At 42.7% G+C, this 27,963-nt stretch overlaps 1 protein-coding gene across 2 annotated transcripts in view; it reads right to left on the reverse strand.

Moving 5' to 3' along the window:
- Positions 1–27,963, reverse strand: part of VEGFD (vascular endothelial growth factor D) — a 37,347-nt gene that overhangs the window by 803 nt on the left and 8,581 nt on the right. For both annotated transcript variants that reach the window (XM_038586870.1, XM_038586871.1), the window contains exons 2-6: positions 14,715–14,925; positions 10,091–10,281; positions 6,795–6,943; positions 5,979–6,079; positions 698–893 (exon numbers count right to left, since the gene is read on the reverse strand). In XM_038586870.1, coding sequence (XP_038442798.1) covers positions 698–893; positions 5,979–6,079; positions 6,795–6,943; positions 10,091–10,281; positions 14,715–14,925 — 848 coding nt within the window. The remainder of the gene's footprint in view (positions 1–697; positions 894–5,978; positions 6,080–6,794; positions 6,944–10,090; positions 10,282–14,714; positions 14,926–27,963) is intronic.

The raw sequence follows: 27,963 nt of genomic DNA on the forward strand, positions 1-27,963 counted from the left end.
TGAACAGTTATTCCACATGGATGCAAAAAAGCCTATGAAAGCCCAAATGGTGACCTGTAAGGGTTCTATTTATCAATATATTTCTTGCTGTATAAATCCAGTGCTATCCCCTTCCTCAAAGAACAAACAAACATGTGGACATATACTGAGAGAGATCCAACCAGAGAACGTGCTGATCTGAAACTCACCCTCCAAATAATTGCTTAAATCTCATCAATTAAAATTTTGTGGAAGATCCATACCCAACAACAGCAGGCAGGACTTTCTTTTTCTTTTCTTTTCTTTTTTTTTTTTTATTTTAAGATTTATTTATTTACTGGGGCAAGGGAGTGGAGAGGTGGAGGGAGAGGGAGAGTCTCAAGCAGACTCCCTGCTGGGCACAGAGCCTGGTGCAGGGCTTGATCCCAGGACCCTGAGATCATGACCTGAGTGAAACCAAAAGTCAGCTGCTTAACCAGCTAAGCCACCCAGGCGCCCCAGGATTTTCTTGGTTTCACAATTACTCATCACTCTATATACTCTCACTTGTCCTTGGTTGCCAAACCTCTGTTTTACTATCAATAAAAGGGACTTGGGCACTGCAAAAAAAAAAAAATGCTTTCAGAAGGAATTTCACCAAAGTGAAATGGCATTCACATTAATGGCATTCACATTTGTCAATGAGTCAAATGAAGGTGAAAGTGAAAATGCCTTTCACCTGCAGGTGTCTGCGTGAAATATCTTGTGCTTCTGGCAGCAGCTCTCCAGGCTCTCTCTGCACTCCATGCAACTGCAGTTTTCTGGGTGCTGGATGAGATCTCTGGGACACGGTGTTTTACAGACACACTCGCAACGATCGTCGTCAAACTTCATGTGCGGCCCGCAGAGAGCCAGTTCCTGGAGGTGAGAGTGGTCTAAACAGAAACAGAAAAAGTTTGGTCAGATGGCTGTAGCACGGAAAACGTGGCATCAAAATTAGTTGTATACTTTCTGTTATTCTAAAATAACTTTTCTGATCTCCTTTCCTGTAGATTTTTGCTCCTAGTTTTTTCACATGGTGGGGGAGATTCACCTCTGATTTCACAATACCAATACTGAGTTCATGTGTTCTTAAGTTTGTGAGAAAGATGTTATAAGCTGAGTATTTTTGATATGATTTTCAAAGAGATTTTTAGGTTGGTGACTGGTTACAAAATGCAAACTTTCACAGGCAAGTATTAGTAATAAAACATAGGATATCGAGGAATTTTGAGTCTGGTCCTTCCTAGTTTTTAGATGAAGAGTAAAAGAAGGGAGGAACAGAAGTATGGGCATGATCGAAGTACACCTCAGACATTCCAGACTGTGGATACAAATGCAAAGTGATGTATTTCCTCACCACAGATCACAACGCTGTTATAAAAGATACAACAGTGATGATAAACCTTGATTCCGCAGACTATCTGTTGGAAGAACACGTTCAGCTGAGAGGAGGGCCTGAGAAGATTTAGACACACTTAGTTGACAGCTATTTCTTCTAGAAAGTGTACACAACAATTGGGTAACTGCTACTCCATGTCCAATTCTGATCACCAAGTTGAAATTCAGTGCAGGAAATGGAAAAGAAGAAACTTGGGAAGAACGTGACTGTGACACTTTAGCATTCTTGAATGTTCTGGAGGCAAGTACATGGTTAGTTTCTTCCCCAAACCTGCTTCTCTCTAAATCTGCCTTGTTTAGGGAATGGTGCCATCACTCCCGACTCACCTGCCATATTGGGTCTCATCACTTTGTGCACCCAGTTCTGCCATCCTGACTTTGTTCTATCATTTCCATCAACACTGCCACCACCTCAGTCAGCACCCTAATATTTTTTTGTGTAGATGGTTGTCACAGATCTTGCCATCACAAGTTTTATCCCTTCAATCCATTTTCCACAATATTATCAAATGCAGATCTAATCACATTACTCTACTGCATTAAGTTTCTTAAAAGGTTCCCAATAACAGACTGTTTTCCCAACCAGGGTCATATGAAAGCCTCCATGATGGAGACCTTCCTAATCTCCCAGACTCATCTTTCTCCCTCCGCCCCCATCATATATACCCTGTGCTCCATCCATATCAAATTATACTACTTTTTGTTCCCCTGATATCCCAGGGTCTCTCAGCCCCATGCTTTTGGCCTTGCCCTTCTCCCTGCCAGTCATCTTTCTCCCCAGGTATCTTTCTCAACTTCTACAAGTTTAGCTAAGTGCCCTTACCCTGTGCATATTTCCATCCTGTCCTTTCTTGCACTGCTTACATATGTCTATTTCCTCTATGAATTAAAAAATACTGAAGGTTATTGGAATCAGATATCATCATTCTGACATAAAATAGGCACATGACAAATGTTGAGTTCATTCGCTGTAGTAAAAGGGTCCCGAAACAGGCTGATGTAGGAAGACCCTGAAGAATCCCGTCCATTGTTCCAAGACATTGGGTTAAACCATATATTCTTGTCAATATCTGACCACTGACAGTATATCAAAATGGCAATCTCATGTTGTCTAATCTCATAGTTTTAACTGCTCTGTGACTGATGGTATTCAAGGAACCACATGGAAAGGGTGTTGGAAGGCCAGATCTGGGGGAGATTCTCAGAATTGCATGAAGAGGAAAAAGGCGAGCTTTGTAAGCCATATGTCGATGAGGTATATGCCACTTTGGGGCAGGATGAGAATAGATTGTTCCCATTGGCTCTTCTTTCCTGTTTTGTCAAAGATTAATTGACCACATACCTGAGGACTCAGTCCTGGGTTTTCTATTCTGTTCCACTGATCTATGTGTCTATTTTTGTGCCAGTACCATACTGTTTTGATGACTATAGCTTTGTAATATAACTTGAAGTCTGGAATTGTCCATTGGTTCACAAATGGATAAAGAAGAAGCACTACAACAGAATATTATTCAGCCATAAAAAAGAATGAAATCCTGCCATCTGCAATGACATCGATGGAGCTAGAGAGTATAATGCTAAGTGAAATAAGTCAGTCAGAGAAAGACAAACACCGTATGATCTCATTCATATGTGGCATTTAAGAAACAAAACAAGCAAGCGAAGGGGGAACAAAAGGAGGGAGAGACGCAAACCAAGAAACAGACTCTCAACTCTAGAGAACAAACTGATGGTTATCAGAGGGGAAGGGGGTGGGGAGGAGGGAAACGGGTGACCGGGATTAAGGCGTGCACCGTCCTGATGAGCACCAGGTGATGTACGGAAGCGCTGAATCACTATATTGTACACCTGGAACTACTGTTACAGCGTATGTTAACTATATTGGAATTAAACTAAAAACTAAAAACAAAACAGATTGTTAAAGGATACTTAAGGAGCTCCTAAAAGACTTGCATGAATCACAAGGTGGCGGTAGAGATTCATTCAGACCATTTCAGATAGAACCAATGCCCTTCTTCTGTAGTTTAGGGAAACACAGTCCACTAGGTGTTTGCTGAGCTACAGAAAGGTAGTTAGCAGTGGCTGGCTTCAATCCTTATAAGCATTAACTAAAAGTAACAGAAATGGGGGGCACCTGGCTGGCTCAGTTGGTAGAACCTGTGACTCTTGATCACAAGGTTGTGAGTTTGAACCCTACTTTAGTGTAGAGGTTACTTTAAAAAAAAAAAGTAACAGAGACTGTGTGTAGAACTGAGTGAAACAGCAACTAGCTAAGGGTGATACCCTGAAGCGTCATATATTGATTTCCACCCTAGCAAGGTTGAGGATGGAATACCATGAGTTCTGTTCTCAGCCTTGTCTCTTTCATCATTTTTTATCAACAAGTTCATGGATTTTTTTTCCAGGTAAATTCTTGAGGAATTTAAAATATAAAATCAGGACCCTCCAATTTTTCTTTTTTGGTATTGTTTGTTTTATTGTTTATGACCTGAATCCAAAGAGATGAAATTAAACTGATCTTGGATTCGCTAACCCGAACATGCTCATTCAGGGAAGAGAAGTCATTGTAGGTGTAGAAAAGGCAGTTGGCTTAACGGCCACATGTGTGAAAAGGGTGTTCAGTGAACAGTAAGCTCAGTATGTCATGAGTTTGACGAGGCCACTGGAGAGGTGACGGTGATCTAGCTACCCCATGCCTCTCACTTCCATCACTGCTGCAACTTCTCCAGAAGTCCCCTGTCTCCTTTCCTGCCCCGGACCAACACATCTTCTATCCTGTCACTGGTTGATTGTGTTAAAATTCTAATTGGTGCTGCCATGGGGCACCTGGGTGGCTCAGTCGATTAAATGTCTGACTCTTGGTTTCAACTCATGGTTCGTGATCTCATGGGTCATGAGATCGAGTTGGACTCTGTGCTCAGTGGCAAGTCTGCTTGAAGATTCTCCCCCTGCCCCTCCAATTCATGCATGTTCTCTCTCTCTCTCTCAAATAAATAAATCTTTAAAAAATTCTAATTGGTGCTATCACTCTCCTGCTTGACCCAGTTGAGGGAGTTCCCTTTGCCCTTAGCATCACATCCAGTCTCTGGAACAAGATGCCCCAGGTCCCTTGTGAACTCCTCCAGCTTCCTCTCTCACATCTACCCAGCCCCCTCCCATTAGGTTCCCACCACGCTGAACTTTTTTCAGCACCCTGACATGCTACCTTCTCATACTTTCAGTCCTGAGCACTCATGCTGGCCCCACTCAGAGCACTGCTCTCCTTCTGCCCCACTCTTCCCACTCTCAGCACACACGTGCACCAGCTGAGTCCCTCCCCAGGATATCTCATTTATGAATGTATATTGATGACACGTCAAAATGATACTATCTTGCTATGTTAGATTAAATAAAATATACAAAAATTAAATGTACTTGTTCCTTTTGACCTTCTTCATGTGAGTACCATGAAATGTAAGTTACACATGTGACTCTCACTGTCATTCCATTGACTGGTCCTGTCCTAGAGACAGAGATTGAGCTTCAATACAGTTTACTAACAACAAGAGTGTGCCCAGGGTAACTGTGCTGCCTCGGTGGGTGGCAGGCTTCCTCATGACCAAGGTCTTTTCTAGCAGAGGATAATCTGAACACATGGTGGAAAGGATGTAGATGACATTCAAGACTTGCATGAACTCTCATGAAAACAATAAGAAGGAAGCCGAGAGACAGAAGTCTAGAAAGTAGAACATTATTTACGGTTTCTAGGACATTATTCCATAGAGTTTAGTCCTTACAAAGTCTTGCTTGGAGATCATAGTTTAAAACAAGCAAGTTCAAGGTACATGACTCCTTGTGATTTTTTTTTCCAGTGGAATCCTGTCATGTCCTCTGGGAAATAAATTCTAACAACGCATTCATTTTCAGCCAAATAGTCATCATCAAACATCACAGCATTACGAGTTCTGAGCAGTGATGACATGTGGTTCCCGACTCCCCATCGCCCAATAGCTGGCCATGTTTTGCTTTTACTTTGCCATAGTTTCAGAAAAAGTTTTCTCCTACTCCCCATTTCTTTTTCTCAAATAATTGGCCTGTTTTCACATGCCACAGTTGAAAGAAACCAATAAGTCTAAAATTACTTTATATTCCTGTGAGGCTTCTATACAAATAAATTAGTAAAATGTGGTTGACTAGTGTTTCGTTTTGAAGTAGCTTTCATGAAAGGCTACCATTGCCTTTCAGATCCAGGGTTGTGAGATGTTCTAATCACTGGGTTTTTCTTTAAGATTAAAAAGCAGAGCCGTGCATTGGTAGACTTACTATATAATGAAAGCACAGTGGGCTCTGGAATCTGACTGCTTCTATCACTCTTAGCTGTGTAATCTGGAGAAAATTACTAGATATCTTGATGTGTCCATTCTGTCATTGTAAAAAAAAAAGGATAATAATAGTACATTAAGGATTGTTGTGAGGAGTAATTGAGTTAATACATCTAAAAGGCTTACAACATTGCCTGGCCATAGTAAGCACTCAATAGATGTTAGTTACAATTGTCATTTTTATTATTACTATTTTTATTTCCTTACTGTCATCATTACCTTCCATTCCAACGAGTGGATTCTCCTCCTGTAAAACACATTTACATTTGTCGCTATCCCATAGCATGTCAACAGGACAGAGTTGCTTGGAATGGGAACAGCTAGGAAAAGAAAATAACAAACCAGATTTAAAATATTTCAAGGGCAATCGCACCTTTGGGGCATTTTTTTAAAATGCTGAATACATTTCTGAGTGGAGAATAGTGATGGTTTTTAAGGAGCTTAATTCATATTTATGAACTGTATGTTATTAGATAGTAATTCTGTAAGCACAAATATTCCATTTGGAAACTAAACTGTAATTTTGGACAGTTATCATCTTTTTAAGAAGATTGCTTTTAAAACTGTGCAAATTAGCTGTCAACAGAGCTTATTTGCCAAAAGTAAACATTGTCCTAACATAGCTCTTAAGCACTACCTTTTTAAAAATGGAGATAAGGGGTGCCTGAGTGGCGCGGTTGGTTGAGCATCTGACTTTGGATTTCAGGTCAGGTCAGGATCTCAGGGTTGTGAGATGGAGCCCCACATCGGGCTCTGTGCTGGGCATGGAGCCTACTTAAGATTCTCTCCCTCCCTCTCCCTCTGCACCCCCCTTGCCCTGCTTGCATGCACTCTCTCTAAAAAATTAATTAAATTAAAATAAAAATAATTTTTAAAAAGAACAGAGGTGTCTATAAGTAGACCTGGTGAGTTCATAACCACTGAGCTTTGTGGTCTTACCGCCATATACATCTAACACCTAAAATAATGAAATATTCTCCACACACAGCTTTAGCAAAGCAAGAACAAGCGTAAGTGAATACAAGAAAGGCTTACTGATCTTCTTCTGGGATCTGGATGGATCTTCTGATAATGGAGTATGGATGGCGGGGAGCCGTTGGCAGGCACTTACAACCTGTATGGTTGGCCACCTTAACAGGCACTAATTCAGGTACTGAAGTCAAAGGCACTGATATCTCAAAGAGCTAGAGGAGAGGAAGAACCATAACACATATATGTATTTAGATGCTAATTTCTACAGCTTGCATTTTTGCCTTTGTCCTCTATGGTAGTGACTTTAGCAAAGCTGTCCATTAAGAAAGAACTAATAAGGTTAAGGGCTGGCATGACGGAGAGGATGTTGGGCTGGGAGTCAGGAGCCTGGGGGCTTATGTAACTTTAGCAAGTATTTAAGCTTGGCCAAATCTCTTACCATTCTGGTGTCACTGGTACCCCTGTAAAAGGCACTTGGTCCTTGCTCCTATTTTAAATTTGAGTGTAAATTATAAGGACTAAATGAACTTACAGCTATGAAGTTTCTTTGAGACCATGGTGAACAGATTATCGTTCAGAACTATTTACTTATCCCTTCTCATACCATCTCCATTGAAGGAATAGTTTCCTGTCCCTTGACTTTGGACTTGGCTATGTGACTTGCTTTGGCCATCGGGATGTTAGCAGACATGACACATCTACAAACTTGAACTTGTGTGTGCTTTGGGGGCTCATTTTCTCCCGCGGATGCTGTAGCCATGAGAAGAGCATGATTTAGCAGGCATGCTGGCCCAAGGGATGGGAGATACAGGGAACAGACCTGCAGTTAACCTGTCGCTTGCAGTTAGGCCCACTCAAAACTAACTGAATCTTAAATGCAGGGGTAAGACTAAATCATTATTGTTTGAAACCACAGAGTTTTGGGGTGTGTATTATACAGCATTACATAATAATGACTGATACAAGATCATCATGCCCAACCAAATAATTATAGGTAACATGAATATCATTCCATGTTTCTATATGCCAGGTCCTGTTCTCTATTCATTCATTCACCCCTTATAACAATATTCTAGGGTGGATTTTTTTTTTAATGTCTCCTCCCCTAACCCTATAGGTGAAGAAACAGACGTACAGAGAGGTTACATAACTTGCCTAAGGCCACATAACTATTGATTGGAAGAGTGGGGATTTGAACCCAGGCCGTCTTCTCTGGAGCCAGAGGTGATACTCTTAAGAATATGCCTTATTACATTTTGGAACAAAATTTCTGTGACCAGAAGAAGCAAGGTGGGATCTTGGCAAGTACAAGTCAGAGAAATGTCAATTACTTGGTTTCTAGAGTGGTTCAGATAAATTTGAACTTGATTTTAGTGCTCTGTTCATTCAATCCCCACTCCGTGTAGTCCTTACTTACTACACAGAGTATTCATTTATTCACTGTGTTTCAAAGATGTATTTAATCAAATAGTCCATAACTTTGGAGTGAGAGGTAGTTTTTTTAAACCACTGTTAAAATGTTCAAGTGTGCGTATTTGGAAAGAAAAACTGCTGTGCACTTACACTTAAGTACATTCTTTAAAACGAATCATTTGTTGAGTACAGCAGTCAAAATAAAATATTCAACTCTCTATTAAGTGCAAACAATCCATTAAAGTTGTGTTTATTCTGACCTTTTGATATGAAATGGACCTTCGATGAGTCTAAGTAAGAGAATGTTTTTAGAGTGTTTACTTTGCATAAACTTCATCTTCTTGCGAAATTTTTCAGCTATGCTTTAGGGAATAACATGGTCATGAACCAAAGCCTCTTATGTTATGCAAGCTTTGTTTCTACTGACAGTTGATGGTTAGCCATACTTATGTCATTTTTCCCCCCAACTGTCAAATAGTAAGAGGTCAGAATTTTTACAAGTTCCAAGATTCTCTAAAAGAATTTAGAAAAAAAGAAACTTTTGTGGGATATTTTAGGGGGGAGGGGGAACAAAATTCAGGATAAGCTAACGTATTACCAAACAAATCAGCATACCATTCTTTCCATCCAGTTAAGATAATTTTCCTCTTAAAAAGGCGGGGGGGAGGATGCTTGGGTGCCAGTTGGTTAAGTGTCTGACTCTTGATTTCAGCTCAGGTCGTGATCTCAGGGTTAGGAGATAGAGCCCCGCATTGGGCTCTGCACTGGGTGTGGAGCCTGCTAAAGATTCTCTCTCTCCCTCTCCTTCTGCCCTTCCCCTTCCTCCTGCCCTCTCTAAAAAAAATTTTTTTTAAAGATTATTTCCTACCACAATATATTCGTTGCATATGTAATTTTATTGTTCCACCTCTGTTCACAATCACAAGGAGAACAGATTGTGTAGGTTAATGTGACAATTAAATGAACACATCAACATGCGTGAGGAATTTGCAACACAGAACCAAAAGGAATGCAGTTGGACTTCTAGGCTTTTAATGTTTTCCTAAGTTTATTATTACTGCTTTTCAGTGCAACATTTATTACATTTGACAACAATACGGTAGTGATAGAAAAACTTATCTACTGGGCAAAAGAGATTTTATAAGCTGGAGAGGGAAGAATTATTTCTTTCATGGGGACTAGAGAATGATTTTCAAAGATCTTTTGTGCTAGATACGCTCCATTTGCCCTTCCGGAGATGCCATCCTCTCTCCTTCCTCCCCCACTGGGTCTGTGTCTCAAGACACTGACCTCTGTGGCTGCACCTATAGGTCCCCTTGCCTCCTCCACCCCTTGCCCCCTACTCCTTGCAGCCACTCCTCCAGCTGGCCCAGCAGCCCTCTTCTCCCCTTTCTCTTGGGGTTCCTACAACTGCTCCAGCCCCCAGCCTCTTCGGTCCAGGGTGGGAACGGCTCCTGCTTTGGCTACCGCTGGGCACTTGACCACCCATCCTCCTTCCCACTTCCCTGCCCACACCACCCGGGTCAACTCTTCTCAGTGGCTCCACTTGAGCAACACAGAACCCAACGAATATGCAAGGCAGCCCCACTCTCTTCCTTCCTTTTATCGTTTGTTCTAGTAACTCCCTTGGGATTTTCTGATTCTTGACATCATGGCACCAGAGAGACAGGAGCCCATAGAAGTTCAGGGTCTGGAGTCCCACAGACCTGGATGTGGGTCCCAGCTCCGCCACAGGTTAGCTCTCTGAGCTCAGTTTCCTCATCTCTACAGGTAGGAGGAGAAGAGGATAGATACCCTGTTTGTTAGCTTGCTCCAGGGGTTAAGTGAGATGAGGCCCGCAAGGCCATTTCCGCACGGTGCATGGCAAGGAGCCTAGCTGGGGCTGTCAACACGCTTGTGGGGGGGGGGGGGCTCTGGAGGGGCCACACCTGCCGATGCCCCCGTACCTGTTTGGAGACGTAGGAGGTGCTCGTGTTCATACAGACGAGGCTCTCCTCGTTGCAGCAGCCGCCACAGCGGAACACGTTCACGCAGGGCGGCTTGAAGAACGTGTCGGTGCTCCTCCCCAGCTCGCTGGCCACCTCCACGCACGTCTCCCGGGGGCTGCACTGCGTCCGCTGCCACTCCTCGTCTATGACTGCGGACGGGACGCTCGTGGGCACTGGCTCAAGAACCGGCCCGGCCGTGCCAGCGCCGGCCAGTGGGCTGCCGGGCGCCGCCACGGTCACCTCGCCCGCTCCACGGTTCCTTCCCCGTCGCTCCTTTACCCAAAGATCGGTTCCAGAAAAAACTGAAACCAAAGTCTGAGCTCCTCCCCACTCACATGACACCTTCTTTGGTGAAGATCACTGTCTGCAGAATAAAACCACACCCGGGAGGCTCCCCGGGGGGGCCAGCGGTTTAGCGCCGCCTTGGGCCTGGGGCGTGATCCTGGAGTCCCGGGATCGAGTCCCGCATCGGGTTCCCTGCGTGGAGCCTGCTTCTCCCTCTGCCTGTGTCTCTGCCTCTCTCTCTCTCTCTCTCCCTCCCTCTCTCTCTGTCTGTCTGTCTGTCTCTCATGAGTAAATAAATAAAATCTTAAAAAATAATAATAAAAAAATAAAACCACACCAGGTGCATCTGGACGAGCTGGCCAGAAAGGAAGCAAACAGAGGCAGGTAAAGAAATGATGCGTGTTATCTAGAAGCAGTTTAAGGACACAGCTGGAAGGCATTCTTTTCTGCTTGAAGTCAGGTGTGGGTGGGTCCTGGCACCATCAAGAAATATATTTCTGGGGGCGCCTGGGTGGCTCAGTTGGTTAAGTGCCTGCCTTTCGCTCAGGTCATGATCTCAGGGTCCTAGGATGGAGCCCCATGTTGGGCTCCCTGCTCAACAGGGGATCTGCTTCTCCCTCTCCCTCTGCCCCTACCCCTCCTTGTGCCCTCTCTCTCTCTCTGTCTCAAATAAATAAATAAAATCTTTAAAAACAAAAATATTGGGGCAGCCTGGGTGGCTCAGCAGTTTAGCGCCGCCTTCAGCCCAGGGCCTGATCCTGGGTCCTGGGATCAGTCCCGTGTCAGGCTTCTGCATGGAGCCTGCTTCTCCCTCTGCCTGTGTCTCTGCCTCTCTCTCTGTGTCTCTCATGAATAAATAAATAAAATCTTTAAAAAATAACAAGAAATACATTTCTGTTGGTTGCTTAAGTAACTACCATAGGATTCAAAGCGGGCCAATGACACTAATGGAAATCTAAATGGAGCTCATCTTTGCCTCGGAGCCAGGGTTTTTTTCACTCGCCAGGGCCCAATACCAATGTTTATGAATGAAAGAAAGAAAGAAAGAAGAAAGAAAGAAAGAAAGAAAGAAAGAAAGAAAGAAAGAAAGAAAGAAAGAAAGAAAGAAAGAAAGAAAGAAAAATAAAAGGAAGTAAGCCAGTTCATTCTGATGGCACAAGCCATAATCTGGCCATTCTAACTAATTTGAGGGAAACCAGAAAAAGAGATCACCCTCTGGGAATAAAAAGATCACATACTTTCTTGTAAAACACTACTGGCTTTTGTCTCATGGTTTATTTTTAAAAATGGGATTCTGACACTTTGATACTCAGAGTTGTAGAGCCTTTCTGCAGATGTTTTGGGAAATGATTCAATTTTATGATAAAGACAACTCTAAAGACCTTCTTTTAGCCTCGCTGTGCGACTGTGGAGTTTGTCATATGTTGGAGGTGGTGGTGAAAACCTCCTGTGGTAGGAAGCTTCTAAACTGACTCCCGGTGATGCCCACCTCCCGGTGTGCGCACCCTTGTACAATCCCCTCCTCCCTGGGGGCTGGGCCTAGTGACTTGATTCTCATGAAGACAATACAAAAAAAGGGGTGGGATGTCACTTCCATGATTAGGTTTAAAAAAGACTGACTTCTATCTTGCCTGCAGTCTCTATCTCTCGCTGCCACTCTCTTTCTCTTGCCTTCTCAACTCGTAGGCGTTGATGAAGCAAGCCGCCCCGCTGGAAAGGTCCACATGGCAAGGAACTGAGCGCAGACTCTGGCCAACAGCCCGCGAGGAGCTGAGTCCTGCCAACAAGCCCCGAGTGAACTGGGAAGTGCATCCTGCCCCGATTAAACCTTGAGATGCCGCCTGCAGCCCAAAAAAGCCAGCAGTGTCTTACAAGATGATACCTTGACTGCAGCCTCTGCAGAGACCCTGAAGGAGAGACACCCGGCAAGGCCAGGTCTGTATCCCCAACCCACAGAAACTGTGAGATAAAAACTGTTGTTCCAAGCAGCTAAGTTTGAGGGTCATGTGTTCATACAGCAAGAGACAAACTCTTCTCCATTTTTACCCCACCTTCACATTTGTGCTGGTCTCTCCCCACATCATTCTGACTTCCCCCAGATGTGAATATGTTTTCACTGGAAGGGACAAAGAGAACTTCTGCTTGAAGTCTACAGGTACGATGTTATTGTTGGAGATCTGAGCCTAGTGTCTAAATTATTCCCTTGTAACACCTTTCTGTATCTTGACTCCCCCCCCACACACCATCTTGATATTCCTCAGAAGTCACTGAAAACACAAAAGACGAGATGTTTGGCTGCCTGAGAAACATTGCATATACTACACCATTTGCCTTAACTCTGTTTTTTCATCATAAAATCTTCTAACCCAAGAGACCTTTTTAAATTTCTGATTATGAATATATAAAGAGCCTACAGGCTGTAACCATAAGAGATAAATTACCCAATTAGGTATTAAAATGAGTATTACTTAATTCACTGTTATTAATCATGAATCCTGGGGAAAACAAGTAGTCAACTTATGAAAACATTCTCTGTTTAAAATTCTATTTAAATGTTGCTTTCCATTTGCTTTTTCGTATAACTAAGTTTTGAAAGTTGGAGTGATAAGATTTTAATAAAAATTGTGTGAAATTAAAAAAAATGTGTGGAATTATGACCAATGCACTGCTTAAAAGTTTCATAACTCTGCTATTTTTTCCTACTGTCCAGCAGGACTGCTCTGCCTCAGGGAATCACCCCAAAATCCATGACGAGAGTTGATAACAAATAACAATTGGTGTAACGCATCGATTTGATTATTTACTGCTTCTAACTTAGTAAATAACTTCAGATGATCCCCCCACGTAATAAGAGACATTTTGGAGTTGGCAAATTCCATATTTTTATGTTTTTTTAAAAATATTTTTATATTTTTTATGGTTTTCTTCTTAAAGAATGTCAATGTCACTGACTTTTCTTTTTTAATCACCTAATCTTGGTTGTATGGTAAATGCTTGTCTATCTCCATTCTCACAGAGTATCTCCAAGCTCACCTCAGGCTTTCAGATAGGGACCCTGGTTAAAGCCTTGGATCTCTAGGTGAGGTCTGGCTCCTTTGTTTCCAGTCTGTGCTAATTCACTACACAGAAACTAGAGCTTCAAACCTCTGGCTAAAGTGGGTTCTAGGCCAGGGTGCCAATCATCTCAACTCACCGAGACACACAGTCATACACACATGAGCACAAAGAATCCTCCTCACACTCAGGCCTGCAGTGCTGCCGAGAGATTTATCTCAACTATGCACAGCCTCCTCTGCAGCCGACAACAGTGGCCTGTGCAACATCATCATCTTTTTATAGGAAACAAAGGGAAACAAAGACAGATAATTCTAGAAAAAAGAAAATAATAATTTTGGCTTGCTGGTCAATTTGCATTATGTGATAGATATAATCCATTACTAGACAATTGTATGTTAATCAAACCTCAAATGCCAAATCAACAAGGCCACAGTGGCTTCTTGTGTTCTTTTGCTATGCCATCCAAAAAATCAAATGCCTAATCAGAGGCCACACAACTGTGTTTGGCAAGCTTCATTCATTATGGCATAGTACATACACAGACAATGGTTTTCTTATAAAGAACCTCCATACCTTACAGGGAACAATCACCGCCGTCCCTCTTATTTCAAATTAGGTCATTTCCTATCTGGAGTTTGGATTCTTTTGTCTAGAGGGTTCCTCACCTCCATCACCTAGTAATCTCAGTATGCAATATTACAATTCAGCTTCCAACCTCTACTTTTCATTTTTACTTAAAAAAAATCACAGAATTTTCAAGAAATAAAAAAGCTATGCCTAATTTATTGGTTTTTGTCCATGTAGGCATGGCAGTAGAATGCTCCTTGCTGATGGACACTGAGGTTGTTATATGTTTTTAAGTAAACCCAATGATTTCTTAATCCAATGATTAAGGATGGTCTTTCTGGGTTCGTTTTACATTCACATCTCTGTGTTCAATATATTTCTGAATTTTGAAGTGTTCTTTTGTGTCAGTTTTAGATCTCAAAATCACATTGAATATATTTCTCTGTAGAGTAAACATAGGAAACCAGGATTCTCTGCTGACACCAAAGCTCTGAAATCAAAGACACCCTTTTCTTCTCCCGGACACACACTAGCCCTGCTCAAACCTTTGGAAGAAGCTGGTGCATGTTTTGGTATCTGATGAAGAACAAGAATTGCTTACATACAGACACACACACATGCATGCAAGCACATGCATACACACTTACACGTGCATGTGCATGCACACACCTACCTTTTAGGGTTTCAATGTCATAGAAAGTTGCCGCAAACCTGGTGGCCCGATGGGATGCTGAGCGAGAGTCTGTGCTGGTCAAACTTTTGAGCTTCAGTCGGCATCTCCAGAGCTTCCAGTCCTCGAAGTGTGTGATCCGCAGCAGTTCTTCCAAACCAGAAGCTGCCCTAATCTGCTGTTCAGACCGCTCTAACGTTGACCGAGATGCCCGCTTTAAAAAAAAAAAATACTGGTTTCAAAGCCAGTTGCTGAAGTTTTAGTTTGTCTTGATAACCCTCATTGCTGACACTTCAAGATGGAAATAGAGCTGAAAAGAAGTTAGGGAGATTATTCAAATGTACATACCAGTATCTAGGAAAAATACTAGTTAGTATTTTTGGTTCATATTCTGCTCATTTATGACTGAATCAAAGCAATGATTCCCCCTGGTTCTCAGGACATTTAAAAACAATATCATACTGGGTTGAATGGTGGACTTCAAAATGACATGTGCATGTACTAATCCCCAGAACCTAGGAATGTGCCTTTATTTGGGCAGAGGATCTTTGCAGATGTAATGAAGTTAATGATCATGAGATGAGACCATCTTGGATTATCCAGGTGGACCTTAAATACAAAAACAAAATGTCCTTATGAGAGACAGAGAGGGAACATGGACACAGAGGAGGTTTTGTGAAGACGGAGGCAGAAATTCAAGCAATGCAGCCCCAAGCCAAGAATGGCTTGGGGCCCCCAGAAGCTGGATGAGGCAAGGAAGGATTCTCTCCAAGAGTCTTTGGAAGGAGCACAGCCCTGCCAACACCTTGATTTCACAATTCTGGATTCCAGAACTGTGAGAGAATATATATCTATTGTTTTAAGCCACTTACATTGTGGTAATTTGGTACAGCAGCCACAGGAAACTAATACAAATTTTAAGATCATACTGTTTTTGTGACAGGAGCCAATGACAATTGCTTTTGTCCCTGTTATCTGAGAAACTGATCCACAATGTCCTGGGGACCCTGCCTGTAGTCACACAAGAAAGGGAGTTTTTTTTTAAAAACCGTGATAACCTGAATTTTCTAAGTTCTAACATTTTTTTTAAAGATCTGTTTACTATTTCAAAGACATTGTTCTTTCTGATAAAATACACTTCTGAAGTTTATGTTGAAAATTTGCTTTCCATACAGTTGCACAAATTGTACCGGCTGACACAACATTTGTGAGACTGCCAATACAATATTTTCAACATAGTAGCTGAATTGTTTAAAATAAGGATACACAATGGTACATACATACAATGAAACACTATGTGCTCATCGAAACCAGTGATGGAGATGAATACTGGGACAGAATGAATTAAGATCCTCCCTGGACCGTGTTGGAGAAACGATACAGTGGTCTATTGTTAGGGACCCCGATTATCTCCTGCCCAGCCTGTGGTTACTAGATCTTTGTTTTCCTGGGCAGCTGGGATATGTGGGCTGAGGGGATTTTTAGAGCTGGGTGAGGGGCGGAGTCGAGGGACCGGGGCAGCTGCAGGATGGTACTGAGGAGGGTGCAGAGAGAGCTGCCTGCTGCAGGGGAAAAACAGGTGGGCAAATGGGACCTTTAGGAAGCTTGATGTTGAGTGATGTGATGTGCGCCCTCCTCCACTGCCCCTCAAACACTTTAATTAAAATCTGCATCATTCATCTGTATTTTAGGAGTAGGATTTTTTTGGTTGTTTTTAGATATGATGGTGGATATTGAGTGTTGTCCAAAAGTGGGTGCTCAGAAGACCAAGTGTGGTCCGAGTCATACATGTATGACTCAGTCATGATGTCTTTTTAATTTATGTGTGTATAACATACATGATATATGTATGCATATATAAAAAATTACCACTGTTCATCATATATGTAAAATTATAGATGTATAAAAAATATCTGGAGGGATATACATGAAAATATAAACAGTGGTTCCTACTTTAGATCAGAGGCTGTCGAACTACAGCTCCTTGGCCTAATTCAGCCTGCTGCCTGCCTGTTTTATGAATAAAGTTTTATTGGCACACACCACGCACATTCATGTACATGTTGTCTATAATGGCAGGGTTGAGAAGGTGCAACAGAGACCTTCACAGCAGTTTGAATCTTGAGGCCATCGTCCTTTTCAAATTTCAATTCTTTATCTTTTCAGGCATTATGTTCTTCATTATTCCACATATTACACTGTCTCAATTCTATTTTCAAAATATTTAACAGACATACATTGGAGCCTTATAATGATCTTACAGGTCTCTTAAATGTGCTTTCATATTTATATGTTTTGTTCTCCCTTCATCTCTCTTCAACGTGTTAAACTAATTGGTTCATCTTCCCAATCACCAAGTCTCCAATTGTGTGAGTCTAGAGTTTGCTTTGGTAAGCTTTTTTTTTTTTTTTTTAGAGTTTTTATTTATTTATTCATGAGAGACACAGAGAAAGAGGCAGAGACATAGGCAGTGGGAGAAGCAGGTTCACTGTGGGGAGCCTGATGTGGGATTCAATCCCAAGACCCTGGGATCATGACCTGAACCGAAGGCAGATGCTCAACCACTGAGCCACCCAGGTGCCCCTGCTTTGGTAAGCTTTTCATTTCTATCACCAGTTTTCTAATATTATAGATATTTCCACTTCGTTCTCCTTTCCATCTTTTTGTTTCATTTCTGTATGTTTCTCCTAATGTCTCATTTTATCTTATGAATATTATTCCTTTCTTCCTCTCTTTGATGGTCCTAAATACACTTATTTCTTCAAATTACATTTTAACTTCATATATACGACTTATATCCTGATTATTAATTTTACCAGCTGTCTTTCTTAGCAGTAATTGCCTGTCTGAACTTTGGAATTTTGTTTAGTAGTTTCACCTTCATTGGGAGGTTTGTTTTTCTATTCTTTCTTCATTTACACATTGCTTCTGTATCCAGGGAGCCGATGAAGTGTACTCATGGGGCGCATTGCCCACTGAGGTTGAAATCTTGGTGGCCTCCACCTTCCAGACCCAGAGTGCATCTGTTCTGCAGCTTTGGGCTTCATGTTTTTTGAAAGTTTATTTGTATTGAGGGATAACTGACATACAACTTGGTATAAGTTCAAGGTGTACAACGTATTGGTCTTTTCAGCTTGATGTATTTGATACCATTTCTTTTTTTAAGATTCTATTTATTTATTTGAGAGGAAGAGTGCGATCACAAGCAGGGGTAGGGGCAGAGGGAGAAGCAGACTCCCCACTGAGCAGGGAGCCAGACTTGGGTCTTGATCCCAAGACCCCGAGATCATGACCTGGGCCCAAGGCAGATGCTTAAGCAACCTAGCCACCCTAGTGCCCCTTTGGTATCATTTCTGCAAATGTTTGCCATCTGCAGATGTTCACCACCATTTGATCAATTTTATATTTTACCTAGCATGGCTATGGACTAAAAAAGATCTCAAAACATGAATTGAGAAGGTCATCTTGCTTGGAAGTTCAGATATGAATGCGTGTGTATTTAATTAAAGTGGAGAATCTTGAACAGGTTTCTAAGCTGAGGGAAAGAGCCAACAGAGAGAAAGGCACTGAATACATATGCAGGAGAGATCAAGCAGAGGGGTTGGTTTGACCTAAGTTCCAGAGATGAATGGATGAATGGATGAGAGGATCATCCTCTGAAATAGGTTCACAGAGAACAACATGGGTTTGCAGACAGCGGGACTGCTTGGAGCCTACGATTTCTCATTTCTCTGTGAAGTTTAAGTCAAGGCAATTTTGGGACCCCTGGGTGGCTCGGCGGTTGAGCGTCTGCCTTTGGCTCAGGTCGTGATCCCAGGGTCCTGGGATCAAATCCCGCATCGGGCTCCCCACAGGGAGCCTGCTTCTCCCTCTGCCTGTGTCTCTGTCTCTCTCTCTGTGTCTCCCATGAATAAATAAGTAAAATCTTTTTTAAAAAATAGATAAAGGCGATTTTCTGGGAGCGAGGGGAGGAGGAAGCTTGAAGAGCAAAGATAGGGTTTGTGGAACAGGCATCAAATTTAAGCAGCAGTCGTCTAGGAAATCTGGGGATGAAACTGCATAATTGCCCACGTCTCGAAGCAACTCAGAAATGCAATGATTCTCCATTAGGGCTCATTTGTCAATAGCCTCTCTTTTCCTGATTATCCATTGCCTCTTCTGGTTGGACAGTAATCCTACTTCATGTTCAATGTAATCTTTGAAATAAAATTTTGTTACATCATTGCTTCCACATGAAAATAATGAAACCAATCAAACTGCTGCTTAAATGTTTTAAGAATCGTACTAGACCGAAAGGACTTTTATTTATTGAGGCAAATTTCATTCAATACCACCCATAAATACAGAGTGATGTGTGTTTTCATGGTTCTTACAGGTTTCAATTCAATCTCAGAAATGTTTTTAAACTATCCAAGGGAGAACTCAGGAGAAAATATAAAATCTCTGGATTGAATGAAAGGCACTGAACGACTCATAACACTTGCCTCATCATAAAAAAAGTGCAGTGTTTACTCAAATACTCAGAGTTACTTAAGCATGCTTTAAGCCTCATAATTTAAAATAGAGTCTGAAATAGCTGAGAAATTGCAGACAGTCATTTTGCTATTACAAGCGCAAGTCCTAACCACTCAACATCAGCAGAGACCTGACGACTAATTCATCGGGGGGTACGTCTCTAAAGGGTCAGGAATGGCTGCTGGTTTCCAAAAGACTTTCTGCACTGGCTGATTTTTGTATAATTAACTTTATGTGATCAGCTTGGGTAAGGCAAAACTTAAAATCACAAAGTGTAAAATATCATCCCAAATATATATTCACACCATTGATTTCAATAGTTTTAACTACCAAACACTTGCCAAATAAATTGCTCATGATTTCTTCCTCTTTTCTAGGGGAAGTCCTCATCAAAACTAAAATAATTAGAAAGCACTGAGCAGAGAGGAAGGAAGCGAGGCAGGGTTACCCGGGGTCTGCTTTTGGTTACAGCAGCGCCTTGTCTTTATGTGAGTGATAATTAATCCAATACTATTAGCAATTTCACTCCTAAATAACAAATCATTCTCTGATGTCCTGGCTACCTCAGCCAGTTTCTAAGATGTGAGGCTTAAAGTCTTTGTAACAAGATTTTACCCTTCTTTCAATGTATACTTTTTTCTTTTTTCTTTTTTTTTTTAAATATGTTTATTCATGGGAGACACAGAGAGGGAGCAGAGACACAGGCAGAGGGAGAAGCAGGCTCCCTGTGGGGAGCCCAATGGGGGACTTGACCTGAGCCAAAGGCAGAAGCTCAACCGCTGAGCCACTCAGGTGCCCCTAAATTCCCTTTTCTGCGGTACAGTAGGAAGGGTAACCATTTCTCCTTTTGCTAATTCCCAAGTTCACGTGGCACTCTCCCCTGAGGAGGCAGGAGAAGCTCCACAGCTCAGGCTTAGGGATCTGAGCCAAGGGTATCTAAAGTGGCAGGCAAGATGTCTGGAAAGTTATGGTGCCTCGGTTTCCCAGAGGGATTTGGAAGTGTCCATGTTGTGGGGGAATCAAAGGCCTCCTGAACACCTGCTAATTTAAATTCTAAATTGCGGGATCCCTGGGTGGCGCAGCGGTTTGGCGCCTGCCTTTGGCCCAGGGCGTGATCCTGGAGACCCGGGATCGAATCCCACGTTGGGCTCCCGGTGCATGGAGCCTGCTTCTCCTTCTGCCTATGTCTCTGCCTCTCTCTCTCTCTCTCTCTCTGTGTGTGACTATCATAAATAAATAAAATAAAAGGCCACCTTTTTATAAAAAATAAAATAAAATAAAATAAATTCTAAATTGCTGGCCCCTCTCCTCCTCTAAACTATCTAGTAAAGTAACACATCCAAAGAGTAAACAGAGGCATGATTTGGGGATATCAAGAAGCCATGCTGAAAAGAACAGCGGGAGGGGCACTCTGGTTGGGAACAGAACCAGGTGAAGGGTGGGAAGAGGGGCAGATAAGGTTAGGGCGAGGCTGGCACATGAAGAGGTACCACTTCACATCCACCAGGATGGCTCTGGTCGAAAAGACTGACAGCACACCAAGTGCTGTCGGGGACTTGGAGCCATGGGAGCCCTCTTCCACTGCCGATGGGATTGTAAAAATGGTGCTGCCACTTTGGAAAAGAGTTCAGCAGTTCTTTAAAAAGTTAAACCTAAATTTACCATACAACCAACCCATTCTACTCCTAGGTATTCCACCAAGAGACAGAAAATAGATTATTGGCTGGGGCCAGGCATGGAAGTTAGGGCTAATTACAAAAGGGCACGAGGGATCTTATATAGATGATGGCTGCACAACTCAGTAAGTCTACTAAAAATCGTCGATTTACTTATAACAGGTGAATGGCTAAGTTTTCGGGTATGCAGATGGTCTATCACCCTAATTGTTTAAAACTGAACGGAGGAAGGACTGGAAGCTTGAAGGCCAGGCTGCTTGTACCAAGTCAAGAGGCAATGGAAAACCCTGGAGAACTGAATATTACTGGACGTCCATTTCATTGGCTTGCTCTTTTGTTCATTTCTTCTTGCTCTGGCTTTGGTCCACGCTGTTCCCTCTGCTTGGAGTCCTCCACTCTCTGTCCAGCTAAACCTTTCTTAGCCAGGTGTTACCTTCTGAGGGAGACCTCCCCCACAACTCTCACCCCCGCCTGGGTCTGATCCCAAGGTCACATGGATTCACAGCACCCCATTTCTTTCCTTCTCGGAGCTCACCACCACTGACACTAATGAATTAGTTGGGTCATTACTTGCTCAGTGTTTGTCTTCCTCACTGAGGAATATAATTGTCTTCCTCACTGAGTTGTAAGGGCCACGCAACAGTAATGACATGTCTTATATAATGTCTTATTCAAATAATAGCAACAGTAAGAGCTAAAGATTTATTAAAAGTATGAAACAAATTGAAATATGAAAAACACTATAGAAAATCTAACCCTGGGGGGACGCCTGGGTGGCTTAGCGGCTGAGCATCTATCTTCCCCTCGGGTCATGATTCTGGGATCCCAGGATCGAGTCCTGCATCAGGCTCCCCTGAGGGGAGCCTGCTTCTCCCTCTGCCTATATCTCTGCCTCTCTCTCTGTGTCTCTCATTAATAAATAAATAAAATCTTTAAAAAAAAAAAGAAAAGAAAATCTAACCCTGGGATTATTCATTTGTTCAAACTACATCACTTATCTTTTAAGTATCTTTCTCCAAGTGTCCTCTTTCCAAGTCCAAATCCAATGTCGCTTAGTCCGTCAAGCTTTCTATGATGTCCCTAACTTATACTATATTATTTATGAACACGTTGCATCTTCCTTACTAGACTGTGATCTCCTTGAGGGTGGAATATAATTCTGCTTCATCCTTTTTACATAATAAGCACTTAGCAGATATCTGATGAAGAAACTGATGAGTAATAAATACATACATGCACTTGACAAAGAGCAATGGGACCCAGGTTTGTATGGTCTGTTTAAAGTTTTGTATAGAGTAGCGCTTCTCAAAGCTTAACGTGCCTACGAATCGCCTGGCCATCTTCTTAGAATTCAGAACCTGATGCAGGAGGTTTGGGGTGAACCTGGGATGCTTGAATTTCTAACAAGCTCCCAGATGATGGTGCTACTGTTGGCTGGCTGACCACACTTTGAGAAGTAAGGGCAGCAGCGATTCTCAGCCTTGGCTTCCCCTTGAACCTCCCGGGGAAGAAGCTTCAAAGAAATGCTGATGCTTTGCGATGCCATCCCCAGAGGTTCACATGTTATGGCTCCCGTAGCTTTGCCATCAGGATTTATTTTTTTTAAGCTTCCCGAATGTTTGCTAGTCTTAGAGGAAGCTGGGTGGGAGATATATAGGAACTCTCTCTACTCCTATCTTTGAAACTTTTCTGTAAATTTAAGACTACTTCAAAATAAAAAGTTTATTTAAAAAATCTTCCCAGGTGATTTCAGGGCACCGGGGTGGCTCAGTCGGATAAGCAGCCAACTCTTGATTTCAGTTCACATCATGATCTTGGGGTTGAGATCAAGCCCCACGATGGGCTCCATGCCCAGCGAGGAGTCTGCTTCTCTCTCCCTTTGCCCCTGCCCCTGCGCATGCCCTCTCTCTTTCAAATAAATAAATCTTTAAAAAAAATCTTGGCAAGTAATTTTAATGAGAACCACTCATTTGGGGGATGGTGCATGCCGGTATATGTCCAAAGATCTTGGTTAGTGCCTAAGTTATGTACAAGTCCATTCAGTAGGGAATACATGGCAGATGCACGCTGAGAAATAACCTTATTCTTTAAACCCTTTTGGGTTACACCTTGGATTCAAAATACTTGTGTAAGTATCTTGCTTTACTGGATTTCCAAAGCCTTTCTTAACTCAAGTCAGCTGATTGATTGATGGTGGATCAGTTCCCAACCTGTATGACTTTTTCAAGATTGAAGACCAACAATAACGTTTTCCAGGCAGAAGAGCATGAGGAGGTCAGCTGCCTTTCCTGAGACCATGCTAAATGACAGAATAAATTGCTTCTCAAATTTCCAAGGACTCAAAACAACCCATTTCTCAAAACCAAAATAAAACCAATAGGTAGTACTTCAACCTACTGGAATTCAACAGGGAAGTGCAAAGTGCAATCCGTTCACAAGGCAGCCCACAAAGTATCTGAATGAAAATATAAATGAGGAGTATAAGCATGGATGCCTAGGGGGCAGGGACGTGGCTTGGAGTACATGGTGGGGCTCAAATCCCAGCTCTGAACTCTCAGGCCTTCTGCAAGGAGTTTCGGAGTGGGGCCGCTGACTACTGTCCTCAAAGAGCCATGACGAGCTCTTCTTGGGCCATCCAGTCCCATGCTATTAAGAATCCTCCTGTTCCTAGATCTGAAAAAAAAGACCAGCTTTGCAAAATTCCTCTCTGGACCCCTTGAGAGCAGTGAGTCTAAGCTTGGGATTCCAAACCTTTCAAAAACTGTTGGTGTCATTGTATCAACCATGTTGGCAATATCTTCAGGAAGTTGGGTAATAAGAAGGTGGAGTGAATAGAATCTATATATTGGGAAAATCCAGAAGCTTCGGTGTGAGCTATGGAGGGAACACATTTCACACGACTTTCCCTCGATTTGCTTAGGGATTTACAAGCGTTGCCTGGGGACACAGTTTTATGACTTGCCCCTGGGGGTCGGGGGCATCGCAGCAGTCAGCAATTTCCCTTTGCAGTAGGTTTGCTGAGGTGGATCGGGTTGCAACAAATAATTCTGTGTTCCCTCCACCTCTTAAGAACTTCTGTTTTGCTGCAAGAGCATGACGTTTTATGTCTTTGCCTCCCATGGCTCCCAAGTGAAAATAACACTCCCAGAAAGGAAGCTGGGCCTGACACCATAAGCCGTGGCCAACTGGAGAGGGAACCAGGTGGATTTGAACTGTTCACGACTGGTTTTTAATGGTACAACACTCTGGAAAACTCTGTGTTGGCAGTGTCTGACAATGTTTGGCATATGTTCACCGTATGACCCAGCGGTCACACTCCTGGGAATTTGCCCTTGATAAAGGAGGACTTAGGTTCACCCCAAACCCTTTACACTGTTTACAATAGCTTTCCTCATAATAGTCCCCAAACTGGAAACAACCCATATGTCATTCAGAGGGTGAGTGGTTAAGCAAACTGCCCCGTCCATCCTGTGAAATACCACTCAGCAAGAACCCAGAATGATCTGGTGTGCGCAGCAACCTGGATGCATCTGCTGGGCATTGGCCGTGGAAGAAGCCAATCTCAAAAGGTCACATGCTGTATGACTCCATTTAGGACACTCTCAAAAAAAAAAAAAAAAAAACGCAAATGATAGTGATGGAGAACAGATCAGAGGTTGCCAGAGCTTGGCGGGGAGGGTGTGACTTGGAAAGGAGACCATAAACGACTGTTTCTCTATCCTGATTCCAGTGGTGGCTACACAAATCTCTACGTGTGTTAAAATTCATGGGACTGCACGCCAAGAGGGAAAAGACATTAATGACTTTAAACATAAAGTATGCTGGCTTGGCACCAAGACACTACTCTTTTTTAGCTCTTTGCCTGAAGGTCAAAGGTCTTTGCTTTGGTTTCCTTTTCTGGTTTTGTGGATGGCGATGCTAACAGTGCCCACCTCAGAGAGCTGATGTGATTACAGGAGGTCCTATGTAGGAAAGGGTCAGGCACACAGTAGGTGTCTAGTAAAGGTAATTCCCTTTCTTTCCCTTCTCGGGGTAGGGCATCTGGTCCTGCGCTGCGGTTTAGAGGTCTGTGTTTCATGCCCCCTTGGCTTCTCTTTAGTAACCAGAGGGGTGTCGGACAAGAGCAAGACAGGAAATTTCCATCACGGTAAATAAAAACTTTAAAAGAGAAAAACTTTTCCAGGGTAAATCAAGGACAAGCTTTCTCTTCTTTTTTAACATTTCTTGGAAGTGTTTTCAGATGGCTGATTTTGAAGTAATCTGCTCTGGCTTTACATATATCTTCATTGATGGATGAAGAAACAACCCACTTCTTAAACCTTTGTGTTCTGTTATTAGGGTCTGGCCTTCCCCAGAACACATGGTACCTAATGGAATGGGGTGCCCCAATGAAGGGCAGGGAGGAGAATGCAGGCTTACAAATAATTATTGCTGGGGCTGCTCAGAGGGAGCTGGAGCCCTGGTCCTGCTTCTCTGAAATCCAGGAACCTGGCCGTCTGGGGGCCTCATGCTCCCGGTGGCTCTTTGACTAATGTAGTTTTGTACTGAAATGCATATATATGAGAAACCTGGGATGTTGAATTAAACTTGACTAAGGAAAGGAACTGCAAACTCAGGGAAACTGTGTGTGTGTGCATGCGCTCACATGCACACAGACACATGCATGCATTTCCGTGTGTGTGCATAGTTGTCTGGGTTTTTTTTTTAAGGCAATACTGGAGGACTATGATGCCTAAAACTTCCACATCTTCCAGTTTGAGGAATACTGTGGGTGATTTTCTCACCAGCCAAATGGGGAGGTTTGGGGAGATGTCTATGCTCCTCTTTACATTTTTTAAGTCTAAATATTTTTTAAAATTTGTTTATTGAATTTAATTTCGTTAACATCCCCCTTTACATGTTTTATTTCATTTTATTTTTTAAATAGGCTCCATGCTCAGCATGGAGCTTGAACTCATGACCCTGGGATCAAGATCTGAGCTGATATCAAGAGTCGGGACACTTGACCGACTGAGCCACCCAGGTAGCCTTCCCCTTTTATGCATTTTAAATCCATGCTCTGCTCCCATCAGACGTTATCTGTGCGTAGGAGATGTGCAGCAGATGAGTGTGGGGTGGGCTTGAGTGGCAAGACCCAAGAGTGCTCTGAATAACCCCAAGAGTATATATTCCTGAGGTCTGTTACAGTTTCTTTGTCACTGATCTCAAAAGATCAAGGGCCCAATATGTAAGGAAACAACTCAAAACCTTCATGGTAATTAGGTTATTGTAAAAAACAACTTCACAGCTGCCCCCAAAAAGGGAGAAATATCTTTCTAAGCCCTATTGATGTTGGGCCGTGTGACTTGCTTTGACCAGTGAGACATTACAAGGCATGATGCAGCGTACTGAAATGTACTCAGGGGTGCACACTTCTACATTTCCACCATCACAAGACTCTGCTCCTGTCCACTGATTCAAGGAGGATCAGAGACATGGGGGGCAGACCCACACTCAGCCTATGGCTTGAGCCTTGATCCTGACCCCCAGCTGGCCCACAGCAACATGAGTGAGAATAGATTATTGGTGTTTGAAGCCACTGAAATTTGGACTGGTTTGTTACACAGCATTATTGTGACAACAGTTAACTGCTACAGCCCTGTTCCAGCCTAAGTGTAACACAATCCATTGGATGAGCAGAGGATCTTCATCTCACGGCCTTTGTCATGGCAGCCTTGTTCTATTGTTGGCAGTCAGCCCGGTGTGTCCCCTTCTTCCTTTCTTCCAAAGATGCAGTGGTCCCCTGTCAACACCCATGGCTCTCCCTCTCTTCCTCACCAATATCCTCTGCACCGTCTAAAATGCCCAGTGATCCCCTGCGTTGCTGTGATGATGCAGTTACGAACCAAGCACACCATCGCAGAGGCTGCTTTTACTTTTTCATCCCACTCTGTTCTTTTTGGGGAATCTTGATTTAGGATGAATTCAAGGCATTCATTCGGTTAAAATTACACCCTTCCTAACTCTCTCCAGAATGGAACCATAAGCAGCAACAAAATATTTGCCGTGGCAATAGTCCACAAATGTCATTCTCTCTCTCCAGAAACAATTCTAGCCAAACCAAGATTTCAGAAAAGCAATGCTTTTCTCTAACATGTGAGTGTTATAATTATTTAGTAACAATGAACAACAACAACAACAACAAAAGACTCATAAAAATTTACATTATAGGACTGCCTGGGTGGCTCAGTCAGTTAAGCGTCTGCCTTCGGCTCAGGTCATGATCCCAAGGTCCTGGGATCGAGCCCCACATTGAGCTCCCTGCTCAGTGGGGAGTTTGCTTCTCCCTCTCCCTCTGCCTGCCGCTCCCCCTGCTAGTGCTTTGTCAAATAAATAAATAAAACCTTTTTTGAAAGTTACATTATTACTTAAAGTTCCAGGCATTAAAATTATCCTTCCCACAGGCCAAACTGAACTCCTCAGCTGCTGGTAAGACATGAAAATAACTAAGACATCTTTATTTTATAAAAATATCATTTCCACTCATGTGCCTGGCACATGTTAGACATTCTACAAATATTTACTGAACTGAACGTACAGCTGTCCTTTTTTCCAGGGAAAAGGAGCCTACTCTTGAACAGCAGAAATAAACTTGAGTGTCTTCCTTCAGCGACTCTACTTCAGTATCCAACCATGGTTGTTTCCCATCTCAAAGATATGTTCAGAAACATGTAGAAGCAATCGAAGTTGTGTTAGTCATTTACATTGTTCACCAAATATTTCTAGCTTTCTATCTTCTGAGCACATGGAAGGATTGCACTTCCTGGCCCCTTGTGGTTAGATGGAGCCATGGGTCAAGAGGCTGTGACCAGAAGTGACGTGTGTCACTTCCAGGCCAGAGCATTTAACTGCCAAGGAAAGACTCTTTGGGGCTTTCCTGCCCCCTGTCACAGTGATTAGGGACAATCAAGATGTGGATGCTCAGCCAGTTTCATCCTGAACCAGAGCTGATCCTGAACTAACCAGGACAGTCCTTTGGTATGAGCAATAAATAAACCCGTTTAGAGTCACCACGATCTGGG

Source organism: Canis lupus, chromosome X (assembly GCF_011100685.1).
Source record: "Canis lupus familiaris isolate Mischka breed German Shepherd chromosome X, alternate assembly UU_Cfam_GSD_1.0, whole genome shotgun sequence".
NCBI lineage: Eukaryota > Metazoa > Chordata > Mammalia > Carnivora > Canidae > Canis > Canis lupus.